We start from the raw sequence: 15286 nt of genomic DNA, 5'->3' as shown, positions 1-15286 counted from the left end.
GCAGTTTCTCTTGAAGCCAATACGGAAGTGCCTCAAACTGCAATTCATCGACTGGCCGCTAGGGACAGGATCCAGAAGGGAGCAGAATCTCATTGAGCTCATGTTAAAATGGCCAACTTTAGAGCAGAATAAAACATGTTTACAGTCTGGTACAAATTGTGCTTTTGGTCTATACGGCTCATTTTGCCCTTCATGACAACTGTGAGGGGGGTGAATTTTTTTATAACTCTTTCGTTTACATTATATAAAGCCTTAAAATTCTGCATAATTAAGGGCGGGGCCATTTCGAGTGACAGGTGGATAGCCATTTATCTGCTGTCTGTTAGTCATCGCGTCACTTAAGCTCCGCCCAAGTCCCGCCTTTTTGCCCATTTTCTGTTATCCGGGAGTGACGCGCTGCCAAGATGGCTCGTCCCTACTTTGCGCTTCAGAACGGCTCATCAGAATCCTATGGGTGACGTCACGGAGACTACGTCCATATTTTTTTACAGTCTATGGTTACAACCTTACACCGTTATATTCTGACACATATCCAGTTATGGTTATTGCCCACCTGTTTACGTACACTTAAGCCTGATAACTCATAACTAATAACTCCACACGATGGACATTTTGACATCTGTATGCGCGTGTATTTTACTATTCAGGCACTAGAATTACTAGAAATGGGCATACCCTCGCAGCGAGAGCAGCGTCCGTGTGGGCCTTGCCCGTGCAGATCGATCACGCACCCGTCGTGGTTATCCTCCTAGTGCAGGTAAGTACTGCACACAAGTGATATGTTTTTCTCAGTATTGTACAGAAAGGATACACCGTAGTGTTTCACCAAAGAGAGCAGGGGAAAGGCGTGACAGCTCACGGGATCGCTGGCGATTTGAGCGCGCTGAAATACAGCAGGCCGCTGACTCTCGCAGGACGTCCGGTCTGGCTAGCTCGCTATTCCGCTGCAGGCTCATCAATTCACGGTGAAGGTGGTGTAGTTCGAGTTTATCAGCGAGGACCATAGATCGTCGCTGAAGGAGATTAATCTGACGTTTTTGACAGTTACAGCGTATTTTATATGCCCCTTTCGCGGGCTCTTGCACTCAGCTTCGCAGGCTTTGTGCCCATTGGTTCGCTCAGATTGCGCTGTTCTGCCATTGGTTCATGCAGTTCCAACTGGCCAGCCAATAGCGTGCGAGATGTCTCGACAATGTTTTGACTGGGCAGTAGCACTGCGTGGTTTTACAATTATTTCAGTATATTCGAGAGTAGGAGAACCTACCCATACAGCGTCTTAAGACGCAGTACGAACTGACCGTTCGAAAGGGAACTGATCACGCGTGCGACAGAGAGAGAGCGTGCGCACGCGAGAGAGCACTTCTTTTGTCATTCAGTGCGATTCCGCCTATCCCGCCTTCACTAACCGCAAGTCAATCGATAAAGAATTGTAATTGAATTGTAATTTTGTGATACAACGGGCTTGCAGGACATCGTAGATTACTTTATTTTTAGAATCTGGCAGTACGTTTTGGGAGTTCATTTTTAGTCCATCTCTGCAAAACGGACTTCAGGATGGACTAAAATGAACTCCCAAAACGTACTGCCAGATTCTGGAAGATGAATTCTTCAAACAGTGGTACTAGAGGATGTGGTGCTGGTCCTTCAAGAGTCACTCTCAACCTATCTGTCCATAAAGCCTATAAAAAAAACTTCTTCATGTATTTTACAACACTTCAGCTTGTGATTCTTATCTAGTGGGGATCATTTTTTAGGATTCTTTACCTAACTGAAGTCTCTGAGATCCTGACACCTTGCACTTCTGGAGACTCCAGGTAGGTTGCAGCTTTGGAAAATGGTGGCGCTGGAGACTAAAGGGTTCCTGATGGTTTCACCCTTAATTCTTCACCTTAATTCTTTTGCAGTTAACAGGTGTCTTTACTTCACCACCTGTTTTTGTCAGATCCTGCTGACCCAACGAGCATTTCACTGTCCAATGGTCATGCCTTAACTGCAATGTCTAGTATTGCATTAGTATTGCATCCTTCTCATGGGCATTTAATACCTTTTGACTTTTCAGTCTGAGTTAAATCTCTTTTTTGGCTCAATTTATCTGTAAAAGAAAACATGCCTAATAATTCTGCACACCTGAATATAAGGTGATTTTCATTTCCAGCCTTCATGAACAATTATATATCACTTATACATTATTAAATACTAAATCAATAGTAGTTATTAGGATTACTGTAGTTTGGAATTGGTCAAATGTGCCTGGAAAAAAAATATGATCAGAAAATCAACGTGCCTAATAATTCTGCACTCCCTGTATATATATATATACCATCCATCCATCATCTTCCGCTTATCCGGGGCCGGGTTGCGGGGGCAACAGTCTAAGCAGAGACGCCCAGACTTCCCTCTCTCTAGCCACTTCCTCCAGCTCTTCCGGGGGAACCCCGAGGCGTTCCCAGGCCAGCCGGGAGACATAGTCCCTCCAGCATGTCCTAGGTCTTCCCCGGGGCCTCCTCCCGGTGGGACGTGCCTGGAACACCTCCCTGGGAAGCGTCCAGGAGGCACCCGAAATAGATGCCCGAGCCACCTCAGCTGGCTCCTCTCGATGTGGAGGAGCAGAGGCTCTACTCCGAGTTCCTCCCGAGTGACCGAGCTCCTCACCCTATCTCTAAGGGAGCGCCCAGCCACCCTACGGAGAAAGCTCATTTCGGCCGCCTGTATCCGGGATCTTGTCCTTTCGGTCATGACCCACAGCTCATGACCATAGGTGAGGGTAGGAACGTAGATTGACCAGTAAATCGAGAGCTTTGCCTTGCAGCTCAGCTCCTTCTTTACCACGACAGACCGGTACATCGACCGCATTACTGCAGAAGCTGCACCGATCCGTCTGTCAATCTCCCGTTCCATCCTTCCCTCACTCGTGAACAAGACCCCAAGATACCTGAACTCCTCCACTTGAGGCAGGAACTCTCCACCCACCTGAAGCAGGCAAGCCACCCTTTTCCGACTGAGAACCATGGCCTCGGACTTGGAGGTGCTGATTCTCATCCCAGCCGCTTCACACTCGGCCGCAAACCGTCCCAGTGCACGCTGAAGGTCCTGGCTCGAGGAAGCCAACACGACAACATCATCCGCAAAAAGCAGTGACGAAATCGTGTGGTTCCCAAACCAGACACTCTCCGGCCCTTGGCTGCGCCTAGAAATTCTGTCCATAAAAATTATGACAGGAACCGGTGACAAAGGGCAGCCCTGCCGGAGTCCAACATGCACCGGGAACAGGTCTGACTTACTGCCGGCAATGCGGACCAAGCTCCTGCTCTGGTTGTACAGGGACTTAACAGCCCTAAGCAGGGGGCCGCCGACCCCATACTCCCAGAGCACCCCCCACAGAATGCCACGGGGAACACAGTCGAATGCCTTCTCCAAATCCACAAAACACATGTGGACTGGTTGGGCAAACTCCCATGAACCCCCCAGCACCCCGGAAAGGGTATAGAGCTGGTCCAGTGTTCCATGACCGGGACGAAAACCACACTGTTCCTCCTGAATCCGAGGTTCCACTATCGGCCGAATTCTCCTCTCCAGTACCCTGGCATAGACTTTCCCGGGGAGGCTGAGAAGTGTGATGCCCCTATAGTTGGAACACACTCTCCGGTCCCCCTTCTTGAAAAGAGGGACCACCACCCCGGTCTGCCAGTCCAGAGGTACTGTTCCCGACCGCCATGCGATGTGACAGAGGCGTGTCAGCCAAGACAGCCCCACAACATCCAGAGACTTGAGGTACTCAGGGCGGATCTCATCCAACCCCGGTGCCTTGCCACCGAGGAGCTTTTTAACCACCTCGATGACTTCAGCCCGGGTGATGGACGAGTCCACCAGCCACTGCTTCCTCCACGGAAGACATGTCGGTGGGATTGAGGAGATCCTCAAAGTATTCCTTCCACCGCCCGACGATATCCCCAGTTGAGGTCAACAGGTGCCCATCTCCACTGTAAACAGTGTTGGTAGGGCACTGCTTCCCCCTCCTAAGGCGTCGAACGGTTTGCCAGAATCTCTTCGAGGCCGACGGATAGTCTTTCTCCATGGCCTCACCAAACTCCTCCCAGGCCCGATTTTTTGCCTCCACGACTACCCGGGCTGCAGTCCGCTTGGCCTGCCGGTACCGGTCAGCTGCCTCCGGAGTCCCACAAGCCATCCAGGCCCGATAGGACTCCTTCTTCAGCTTGACGGCATCCCTTACTTCCGGTGTCCACCACCGGGTTCGGGGATTGCCGCCTCGACAGGCACCGGAGACCTTACGGCCACAGCTCCGAGCGGCCGAAGCGACAATGGAGGTGGAGAACATGGTCCACTCGGACTCAATATCTCCAGACTCCCTCGGGATCCGGTCGAAGTTCTGCCGGAGGTGGGAGTTGAAGATCTCTCTGACAGGGGGCTCGGCCAAACGTTCCCAACAGACCCTCACAGTACATTTGGGTCTGCCGGGTCTGTCCAGCTTCCTCCCCCACCATCGGATCCAACTCACCACCAGGTGGTGATCAGTTGACAGCTCCGCCCCTCTCTTCACCCGAGTGTCCAAGACGTATGGCCGAAGGTCTGATGACACGACCACAAAGTCGATCATCGACCTCCGGCCTAGGGTGTCCTGGTGCCACGTGCACTGATGGACACCCTTATGCTTGAACATGGTGTTCGTTATGGACAAACCGCGGCTAGCACAGAAATCCAATAACAGAACACCGCTCGGGTTCAGATCAGGGGGGCCGTTCCTCCCAATCACGCCCCTCCAGGTGTCACTGTCACTGCCCACATGGGCGTTGAAGTCCCCCAGTAGAACGACGGAGTCTCCAGTCGGAGCACTTTCCAGCACCCCTCCCAGAGACTCCAAGAGGGCCGGGTACTCCGCACTGCCATTTGGGCCGTAGGCACAAACGACAGAGAGAGACCTATCCCCGACCCGAAGGCGCAGGGAAGCGACCCTCTCGTTCACCTGGGTGAACTCCAACACATGGCGGCTGAGCTGGGGGGCTATAAGCAAACCCACTCCAGCCCTCTGCCTCTCACCAGGGGCAACTCCAGAGTGTTAGAGAGTCCAGCCTCTCTCGAGAAGTGTGGTTCCAGAGCCCAAGCTGTGCGTGGAGGTGAGCCCGACTATCTCTAGTCGGTACCTCTCGACCTCCCGCACAAGCTCAGGCTCCTTCCCCGCCAACGAGGTGACATTCCACGTCCCTAAAGCCAGATTCCGTGTCCAGAGATCGGGTCGTCGGGGGCCTCGCCCTCGACTGCTGCCCGATTCACAATGCACCGGCCCCTTACGCTCCCTCCTGCAGGTGGTGAGCCCACAGGAGGGCGGCCCCACGTCACTCCTTCGGGCGTATATATATACATATACAATTGTATTGTATTTTTTAAAACTAATATAGTTTAATATATTAGTTTTAAAACTAATATTTTTTATTACTAATATATATATATATATATATATATATATATATATATATATATATATTATTTATTTATTTATTTTAAATGTCATGCATTGAAATTAGTTAAAAAAAAAAAAAATTATATATATATTGTAAGAAAAAATTTGTAAAACGAAATTCAGAAACTTCTAAGAAAAGCAAATCATCATTCAAACACATTTATGACGGGTCACGGGAGGCGTCACATCCTTACAAGTTAGCCTATTTAATGCAAATATAGTGTTAATTAAGTAATTATAGGTTTGATTGAGTGTATTAGGAGGCATGTTATTTGATTTATGTGAAACCATTCAGTTTGCTTTTATTTATCTGTGTAAATGCTTAGTGTTTGGGCTCAACCGCTGAATAACCTAGCCTGGATGCCAGCCGAGTTTAGCCCCGCCCACAACATTTTAACTCGGGCAGTTCGGTCTGGAATCTCCGGGAAAAAAAGGCATTTGGGGGGTAAAATATGTGTTATAATTTCGCATTCCTGGGTCTAAATATCACATAATTGGGGTCGCTTCAACCCAATGACTTGGCAACACAGTGCAGTTGAGTTCTGTTGACATTTGACAACTAACGTTATGCGTCGATCCGTTGCTCTGATTGGTTGTAGGTCTATCCAATTGAGGTCTTTCCTGGTTCGGTTGAAACACGCCCCATAATCACAGCACAACAGAGGAGGCAGTATCAGACTCAAATCCTGACTAGAATTGAGTATGACGACGTCAGGCTAAAGAAAAATACTTTTTTAATCAAAACTACTTGTGTTTGGTCCTTGTGTTCAAAAGATCACACATTTAAATATACAGATGTATTTGTAGATTATGTGCTGAACTGCATTCAAATCATTCATTATTTAAAAAAAAATGTCATGCATTGAAATTGCAAAAAAAAAAAATGATTGTAAGAAAAAATTAGTAAAATGAAATTCAGAAACTTCTCAAAATAAGCTAATCATCATTCAAACACATTTATGACGGTGAGGTCACATCCTTACAAATTATTTAATGCAAATAGTGTTAATTAAGTAATTATAGGTTTGATTGAGTGTATTAGGAGGAATGTTATTTAGTTGATGTGAAACCATTCAGTTTGCTTTTATTTATCTGTGTAAATGCTTAGTGTGTGGGCCCGGCTCAACATATCGTTGGCCATAATGTTTTTTTTTTTTTAAACAAGAGCTATTACACATTATCATAATAACATTAGCTGCCAGGAAAAAAAGAAAAGAAAAAAAATTACAAAAAATTCAATGCTTTCAAAGCATTAGCCTACATGTTTGACGTTAAAGCCCCGCCCCCTTGTTTATTTTTGAAAAAGACCGTTTGGACTGTGTGGTAGTTTTCGCCATAGAGACAGAGCGACACGCGTCATAATCTGAAGACCACGCCCACCGGGGGAGGGGGGGGGGCAATCAAATCAAAGCCGTCTCCATTGACTTTGCATTGCGAGGCTGCCTCTTTGTCATTTCGGACTTATAACAAAAAACTGAACAATGTATAAAAGCTGATATGTGACAAGGTGTACAGCAAACAAGCTAAACAAAACCCAGACGTTTTTATAAGCTGTTGACCTAAAAAACGAGCGTTTAGTACAAAAAAGTGGATTCAGGTCATTGAGACAGCGCGCGGGTCATATTACACTGAGAACTACGGCGACTAGAGGGGAACGTAATCAGCGACAGTAATATAATATATAAAACTGACATTTGGATATTTGACTTAACAGTGACAAAATGTTTACTGCACACATAGACATATTGAGGCATACTGAGTGTCAGGATCCCAGAATGTACCCATTCTTCCTGCTGAAGCTTCACGACTTATTGCCTGTATCCACTTTTATCTTCTTAAACGCTCGTTTTTTGGGGTCGACAGCTTATAAAAACTTATTTCTGTGTTTTTTAGCTTGTTTGCTGTACACCTTGTCACATATCAGCTTTTAGACATTGTTCTGTTTTTTGTTATAAGTCCGAAATGACAATGAGGCAGCCTCCCGCAATACAAAGTCAATGGAGAGCGTTGGATTGTTTTCCCCCCCGGTGTGGGCGGGGCCTAAATACGCTCTGTCTCTATAGAAATCCATAATTCGCCCTCCTCCTGCAGTTGAAACATTCACGACTTTCACTTTTTAAGAAGGCGCGTTTTTTAAATTAGTTGCAGGGCTATCCGAGACGCAGCATGACGCTGTCACCGACGGCTAATTCTGAGAGTAACCCTCACACACAGCACAACACCTACCGACGGTAAGAGCTTTGATTTAAACTGCATGATGTTAAATACTGTACAAGTCTGTCATTTTCCGCGTACAATGTAGCTTCTTGGGAGACTTGGAAGGGCTTGCGATATTGAATTAACGTTTCAGTTAGTTATGTGGGATAGAATGACCCTTATATTCATGTAGTGCAATATTGTAAAAGAAAGCATTATATTATTATATTTACAATGTCCTAATATATTTTAAAAACTATTTGCAGGGACATTTTTGAATGAAACAATTCTAATATTATAGGCTACTTTGTTTCAGTATTTTTATTTTTTCAGAGGCCTACATGTTCATTCTATATCTTAGTTGTTGTCAGTCTGTTCTACATACTCTGAACTCTACCAAAATGTCTTATATTTGTTTTGTACTTGTCTGTAATTTAACTAAAAAAAAGAAAACTAAGGAACCATGTGCACGTCGCTGAACTGTAAATAAGACAAACCTTCACAAAGATTTCATTCATCCCATTGAACAAAACAGCTGTCAGTTAACTTACGGATCAGCCAATCAACTCAAGGCTGGGCTACACGTGGGAAGGCGGGGTTGTTTTCAAATGATGCACATTTGAAAAAGGATCAAAGCTTGTTTTGTTTTGGATAATGATGGCAGAATATTTTGAATGACTTTTATGGACTTGGCATCGCTCCGCATGATTAAAAATGTTCTCTCTTGATTTCCAGATGCTGTTTCCTCTCTCTGTTGGTACTGTTAATAGATAAAGGTGAGAACAGTAAATACTGTAGAGCACAGGTTTTCAAGCCTGGGTCACAAAATGGAGTTACGGAGTTTTTTAAAAATAAAATCAGATTTGTTTTTATAAAATCATAATCTATAGGGCAATATAAAAGTAATACATATGCAAAATACATTTGACTTAATTAACAGATTAACAAAACGAAAGGAACAAAAAAGTGACTGTGCTACTGTGATACCTGGGGTAAATTGAGCCACAGGAGCACTTTTTTTTGTAAGAAGCCATATATTATTAGCCACATATACCATTTATAATGATAGCAAACATCCTGAAATTACTTTAGATACTTTCAATGCACTTGAGGACCATATCAGTAAAACATGACTCATCTTACCCCATATCAGCCAAGTGCTTGGCATCATCAAATGTGGTTGTTTTGTGCCATCTAGTGGTTTAATGGAGAATACAGTCAAATGGCCCATTGTGTAGAAGTATTCTAATGCTTGGCTTGACTTGTTTGAATGTAAATGGTTGTATATGGGTTTGAAACCACTAGTGAAACGTTTTACTCTACATTTTTATGATTGAATACTTTTTGCCATTACAAGTTATTTGCAAAACAGCATTTTGCATTTCAATGGAAGAAAATCAAACTGTACAAAGAGTCACATGAGCTACATTTGATTTCGTACGTAGAAATTCAGAAATAACTAATAATATTGAATATTTGAGGGAAACAAATCCCAGATTTTCAACATTTTTCATGGTTTTGAGTCCCACTGTATGATAATAGTGAACGATTATGTCTAACTAATAAAAGTTGTGTTTTCTAGCCTCTCTGTATCCGGTAGTTGAAGGCGTTGAAGGAGGCTCAGTCGTTTTGCAGTGCAGTCACAGAAGAATTGTTCATGAAGAAAAACATCTGACCGCCCACTGGAGACACAACGACACCAGGAATGTGTACGATATTATCCATGGAAAGGTTTCTGTAAATGAACAAGAGCCAGCGTACAAGAACAGAGCTGAAGTTTTACTTGAAGAGCTCAAGAAGGGCCAGATCTCTCTCAAACTCACCGGTCTTCAGCTCTCAGACAGAGGAACTTACCTCTGTTTTGTCCCAGACGTGAGACTCTATCACAGCACACAACTGCTGGTCAAAGGTGTGTTGTAATACCTCCTAACTTTATACATTTGGAATTGGATTAAATAGTCAAACATTTTGTATGTCCGACAGTACACATACTTTGGTGTCAGGCTACTAACTAATCGTTTTCCAAGTGTTTAATTGTACACGTTTTTGCCCTCACAGAACGAGCAGTAACAGAATACAGAGCAGATCAATTAAGAAGCCATGGCACAGGATCAAGCCTGGGAAGGACTCCGCACCTCCTACTTCCTTTATCAGGATTCATTCTGCACATTATGTTGTTCCATTGATATACACTTTCTGTGTTGTTTGTTTATAGATGATGTACTTCTTTTTATACTACACATTGCAAATGTATTCAAAATGTCTACTAAAACTGAACATATTTTTAACATTGACTCGGTATTTGTAATAAAACACTGCTTTAAATAATGAATGAATGACTTTTGTGTTCATTTATTGAAAGGTGATAATTAGGATTATCGATTATGAAGAACAGGCAGAGAAGGAATAGATGGTCAGTAGGGGTGTGACGAGAACTCGCGAGATTAAAGGTCCTGTTCTTCGTGATCCCATTTTTCAAACTTTAGTTAGTGTGTAATGTTGCTGTTAGAGCATAAATAATACCTGTAAAATTATAAAGCTCAAAGTTCAATGCCAAGCGAGATATTTTAATTAACAGAAGTTCCCTTTCAAAGCCTACAGCGAACGACCGGTTTGGACTACATCCTGGTACTTCCTGCTTTAATTACGTCAGTAGAACAGTTTGTCGACTAACCTCCGCCCACAAGAATACGCGAAAAAGGGGGCGTGGTCTTGTTGCTCCCTCGTGGAGAAGAGGAAGTGTTGCGTTCGGTTCGGTTTGGTTGCGTTTGTCGCCATGTCGTTCAGACGCTGTTATTTTCATCCTGGAGTCAAATCACCTTAGTTTGGTCTTCAGGGGCAGTAGTTTGAGCGCGTTCATCTCCCCGTTATGGTAAGAGGTGTGACTTTTCCGGGCAACGTGCGCTAAGCTGCTGTCGAATCACAACACGGGAACCGCTGGCACAATCAGAACTCGTTACGTATTTCTGAAGGAGGGACTTCCTAGAACGAGGAAATTCTCAGGCCGTTTTGAGGACAGTGAAAACAGCGGTATACAGATAAGTAAATTGTGTGAAAAATACTCTTTTTTTACACATGAAACATGAACACATCAACACAATCAAAGCTTCAAAAAAACGGGACCTTTAAAATGTGATGAGGCGAAAAGCTGTCTCTCATGATATTGCCATGACGGAGCGCGAGGGTGAAGCTGGGATATTAATGCTACCGCTACCTCTACATTACACCTCCACTGTTGTTTTGCTTTTCATAGAAATAAAAACTATTTAATTCAGGTGGATAACGGTCGCTTCAATTCCATCAGCTCACCCAACACGAGCTGTTCGAGGACCGACAGGACCGTGGCGGAGGATTCGTTGCGCAACAGAAGCGTCTTATCTTGTAAAATGCGCGCTAAGCGGCGTCACTCCCTATTCACAGAGTACACACGATCGCGAAATTCAAAGTAAACGCGAGTGCGGATTACAATACCCCACTTTTTGAAAGCGGCTCCCTGACGCATGCGGGTATCTCCCAATATGAAGCTATCGTAGACTGGGCTGTGTAGTTGTAACCATCTCTTGCGCTGCATTCACACGGGTGTCGGCGTTAATGCTTCTCATTTTCTCTTAATGGGTGACGTCATGCGTTGCCAAACTGAATTGTGGGTTCCGTGAGTATAACTCTACCCCTAACGTGTGATGTGAATGTATGTCGCGTTGTTCAGTATCGGGATGGAGGCAAATTATAGATTGTGTCGAAAAATAATTAATTAAATGCAAAACCGGAAAAAACGCTATTCACAAGTGCGTATTGAACCGTGAATGCCGTACCGAACGGTTCAATATTTTATTGGGAATTGTGGCATCCCTAGCAAATACCCTAGAGCAGACGCTAGCCAATTGCGTTCATGCAACCCTAGAGCGGACGTGTGATTGGCTGTTGTCACTATGACGGTCGCATCAGCACCAAGCTTCAGCCACGCCCTCTGTCATGTATGGTGATTTGAGTTCTTCAAGCCTTCACTATTTTCATAATAATAAGGTATGCAGTGCTGATTGAGTGCAGACTTTATCACTGTATAGAATAATGTAAAACAAAGCATGTCTGCCTCATTCTGTCCAACAAAATACAACGTTATTAAACGTAGACGTATTTTGCGGGCAGGTAATTGCATTTGTCACGGGATTTGTAGTTTTATCACTGCGTACGTGTACCAACACCAATATCCCCCAGAAATAACTACTACACACCGAACAAACGTTCTGAGGGCAGTGTAGCAAAGACTAGAGCTCCGCTTTGTAGTCTACGATTCGATACTTTTTTGCTACTGTGTAACGTTTATAACTTTCTGCGGCCAGTGTTTCTGGAAATGAACGAGGATAAAACCTTTTTTTTAGACCTAAATAAATTAAATTTAAGAAAATCTGGGTGTTTTTAAGACGTTTTTAGGCCTTAAATAAAAAAAAATAGAATTTTAGACATTTTAAGATCCCGCGGGAACCCTGTTGTAAGTATTCAACTGAACAAAATATATAACACTGGCCTAGTGGCTTTTGGATATTTTACTGAACAAATGTTACATAGTGCACCTTTAATATCTATGAACTTGTGGGAAGGAGTTCAGTTAGGAGGTCAGAAGTTGTAGAAGCTCATAAATCATGTGCGGTTCTACTGTCTGAAGAGACGATCATACAGGAGAGAAGCCAATCAGTTGAGTTTGTGGCAAAACCTTTACAGTGCTTGAGTATTGTTGTCTTTTACTGACAGAAAGTAGAACTGAAATGACATTCATTACAAGATGAGTTAAAAGATTTCAAATGCACCTACTGACTATATTTCTAGTCATGTATTTCGTCATTGAGGAATGCTTAAAAATACTGCGTAAAACTCTCGTCTCGTTCTCGTGAGCTATCGGTCTCGTCACACCCCTAATGGTCAGTGATGTCTCCGTAAAAATGAAGCCACAAAGAATTAAGACACATGAAAAAAACACAGGTTTGCGGCCAGTACAAATTGTATTGTAAGAAAATAATTAGTTTCATTTCTCCATTAAAAGCGAAAAACATCACTGAGGACTCAAAAACAGCGACACTAGTAGGCACATTCGGTCCACGTGACGCAAAACAATTGACATCATAGACATCCAGCCGGCATTCGCTCCATACTTTTCAATCATGACCACATTCAACAGCAGACGTAACGCTTTACTTTAGTATTAAACACAATGGCTTGGCCACTAACTGTATTTAGTCCTACACAAAGCTATTCTGAATAGACATCCACGCAGATGCAAAGTGTCATATCACAATGAGAGAGAGAAAAAAAAAGAGTTCCGAGTTATTTTGGAAAATTGCATTCGGTTATGACATTCTGGTCCAGGAGGAAAGTGGCTAGTGCTGCATCCTTCCCCCTCCAGTCAAAACTTGTCCATTGAGTGTTTGTGCAGAACGTTAAGCTTAAAAGTCATTAAGATGAACCAAACATCAAGGCGATATTCCTCATGGTTGAATTAATCATTCCTGTTCGTTAAGGACATAAAAAAAGGTGCAAGACTGTTTTTTTCTTGATGCTTAAAAAGTAATAAAAAATAAAAAAAAATCAAGCAACAAACATTGACATGTCAATGTGTGTATGCAGCACAAATCTGAGTCTTAAAAAAAGTCTCTTAAAATCCAATATATTATTAGTATGGAAAAGTGCTAGGTGAGACGATTCTCTTTATCAGTCACTATGACCGTGGCAAACTGTTCTTTCGAGAGCAGGCAGCTTTGCAACTCAAACCTTGTCGTTTACGAAAGCAATGTCCGGGTCCGAGAAACGTCGGGAGGAGTTCTGGAGCTCTTGTGTGCTGGAGGTGTCTGAGGCCGCAGTTGAGGACGGGAAGAGGAGCTCTGTTCCTGCTGCGATGTAGAGGGATTGGATGCTGTCTTTGCGGCGCCCGGGTTGCTCGCGCCGCTGGATGAGGGTGAGCGACAGCGCTTTTCGGGGAGGGAGGGACTGTACAGCCGGGTGGCACAGGACTCCTGGGGGAAGTTTGACCGTTCCGGGGATGATAGGGTGGCGACGCTGGAGCTGAAGCCTGGGAGAAGACAGTGAAGGAAGAGAGGGGCCGTCAGCCCATGTGCTGCCTCCCTGGGCCAGGATGACAGACTTAGGAAGGCAAGCTGGTTTGGATAATCTTGGCACTACCATTGGTTGTCCTACAATAGGGAGACAGAACCAATCAACCCCCGAAGCAGGAAAAAAACCCAATGCAGAACCCAAGACATGCCACCAAAGGAAGACAACATGCAGTGTCTTATTCCGTCACCGCAACCATGCACATAACACCGAAGCACTTGGGTTAGAAGAGATCACAACCTGCTACAGAGTGGACGGCACCGCCACCCTCTTTAAATGCGCCAGGAGCATCCCGTCCAGACCTGCGCTACACACAACAGGGACAGGACCCACACACATGGGTGACTACTGCAGAGGAGAGAAAAGGAGATTGGTCCGAAACGGAGGGAGTCTGTACCTTAATACTGACCTTCCGTGTCCGAACAGACTGCTCGCTCGTCCAGCAGGCTCTCGGAGCTGACAGACGCTTCCGAGTCAAGGTTCTCCTGGTCAGAACCGGGCTGTTCTAGTTCAGGCAGCCTGCAGGCGAGGTCCTCTCTGGAAGACAAACGCCATTCAAGAGTTAGGATGCAATCTGATACAAGTGGTCCTGTGATTACTTGTGATGAGATTTCTTCTACATCTACATACTTTTCTTGCTTGATGGACTTGATCCGATCCAGCAGGCTTTTCTCAGCCTCCGTGTCTGAATCCAGGGGCTCGTTCTCAGGTACAACACAAAGGTCGGAAGCTGGCTTCTCCCGTATCTAGAGTCCAAACAGAGCAAATTTAACTCAAGATAATGAGATTGACATTAAAGATTCTTCCCCCGTTGCCACAATAAAAGGAAACACAGAAAGGAGGTTATTCAATGAAGGGACTATACTCCTGAAAGAAAATCCCCCGTTCCCGTTCAGTTAGTCTATGGCCCTGTTTACACCTTGTATTAAGATGCGTTTTGGTAGATCGGATCCACTGGTAGATGAGGCAGACATACCCTTTTACACCTGGTGTTTTAATCTGTCTCTTTTGTCCACTTTTGACCACTTCTGGGGAGGGTCTATGGGCAGGTAAATGTATGGGTCTTTTCAGATCTTTCGATCTAATGGATGAAATAAGCTTGGACACTTTAAATATGAACGTGAAAGGAGTTTAAGGTGCTCTAAGCAATCCTGGGTGGAGTAACTTCTTGTTGACGTTCGAAGTGCTAGCTAGACCCTCCCTCCTCCTCCCCTTCCCTCCCCTCCATGCTTCCTGATTGGAAGCCCTTCTGCCGCCGGAGTAAATTCGGGACTTTGTGCGTTCCTTCTCCTTTTTCCTTTTCGTTGCAAGTTGTTCATCAGAACGTTGTCTCTTTGGTCGTGTGTCGGCCATATCAAAATCATATAATTCGAACTTCCCTCTTTATGCTTCTCTCTTCTACACACACTTCATGTGCACGCGCACTAACCCCAAACCTCCACCCCCAAATCATTCTTGTCGGTTATTGGCTGGAGCCCTGTTTTGTAGTCCAGACTGCCCATGTTTGTTTTT

The 15286-nt window shown here is 44.5% G+C and overlaps 2 protein-coding genes across 23 annotated transcripts in view; one reads left to right on the top strand and one right to left on the bottom strand.

Moving 5' to 3' along the window:
- The first annotated feature begins 7563 nt into the window (after nucleotides 1-7563).
- LOC307120925 (myelin-oligodendrocyte glycoprotein) lies at nucleotides 7564-10002 on the top strand. The gene is made up of 4 exons (XM_079808202.1): nucleotides 7564-7707; nucleotides 8408-8448; nucleotides 9255-9581; nucleotides 9731-10002. Exons 1-4 carry the CDS (start codon nucleotides 7643-7645, stop codon nucleotides 9856-9858), a joined length of 561 nt encoding a protein of 186 aa, XP_079664328.1. The 5' UTR covers nucleotides 7564-7642; the 3' UTR covers nucleotides 9859-10002.
- Nucleotides 10003-10015: 13 nt separating this feature from the next.
- LOC307120922 (myosin IXB) overlaps nucleotides 10016-15286 on the bottom strand; it is a 71265-nt gene continuing 65994 nt past the window's right edge. For 10 of the 22 annotated variants that reach the window (XM_079808192.1, XM_079808195.1, XM_079808199.1 and 7 more), the window contains 3 exons: nucleotides 14405-14520; nucleotides 14184-14311; nucleotides 10016-13854 (listed from right to left, as the gene is read on the bottom strand). In XM_079808192.1, the coding sequence (XP_079664318.1) occupies nucleotides 13430-13854; nucleotides 14184-14311; nucleotides 14405-14520 (669 nt within the window). In that variant the 3' untranslated portion in view covers nucleotides 10016-13429. Of the gene's footprint in view, nucleotides 13855-14014; nucleotides 14077-14171; nucleotides 14312-14404; nucleotides 14521-15286 lie in introns of all 22 variants that reach the window. The other 12 variants (XR_013815894.1, XR_013815895.1, XR_013815896.1 and 9 more) reach the window with 5 other exon arrangements.

This window comes from Gobio gobio (assembly GCF_949357685.1).
Source record: "Gobio gobio genome assembly, chromosome: 24".
Classification (NCBI taxonomy): domain Eukaryota; kingdom Metazoa; phylum Chordata; class Actinopteri; order Cypriniformes; family Gobionidae; genus Gobio; species Gobio gobio.
The sequence above is the reverse complement of the archived record's forward strand: the minus strand, read 5'-3'. Positions and strand labels throughout refer to the sequence as shown.

Bases quoted from the DNA above. Each gene is read 5' to 3' on its own strand.
- LOC307120925 (XM_079808202.1), top strand. From the start codon at position 7,643: ATGACGCTGTCACCGACGGCTAATTCTGAGAGTAACCCTCACACACAG. The intron at 7,708-8,407 runs GTAAGAGCTTTG...CTTGATTTCCAG, and splicing joins CAGCACAACACCTACCGACG to ATGCTGTTTCCTCTCTCTGT. The intron at 9,582-9,730 runs GTGTGTTGTAAT...TTGCCCTCACAG, and splicing joins CACACAACTGCTGGTCAAAG to AACGAGCAGTAACAGAATAC.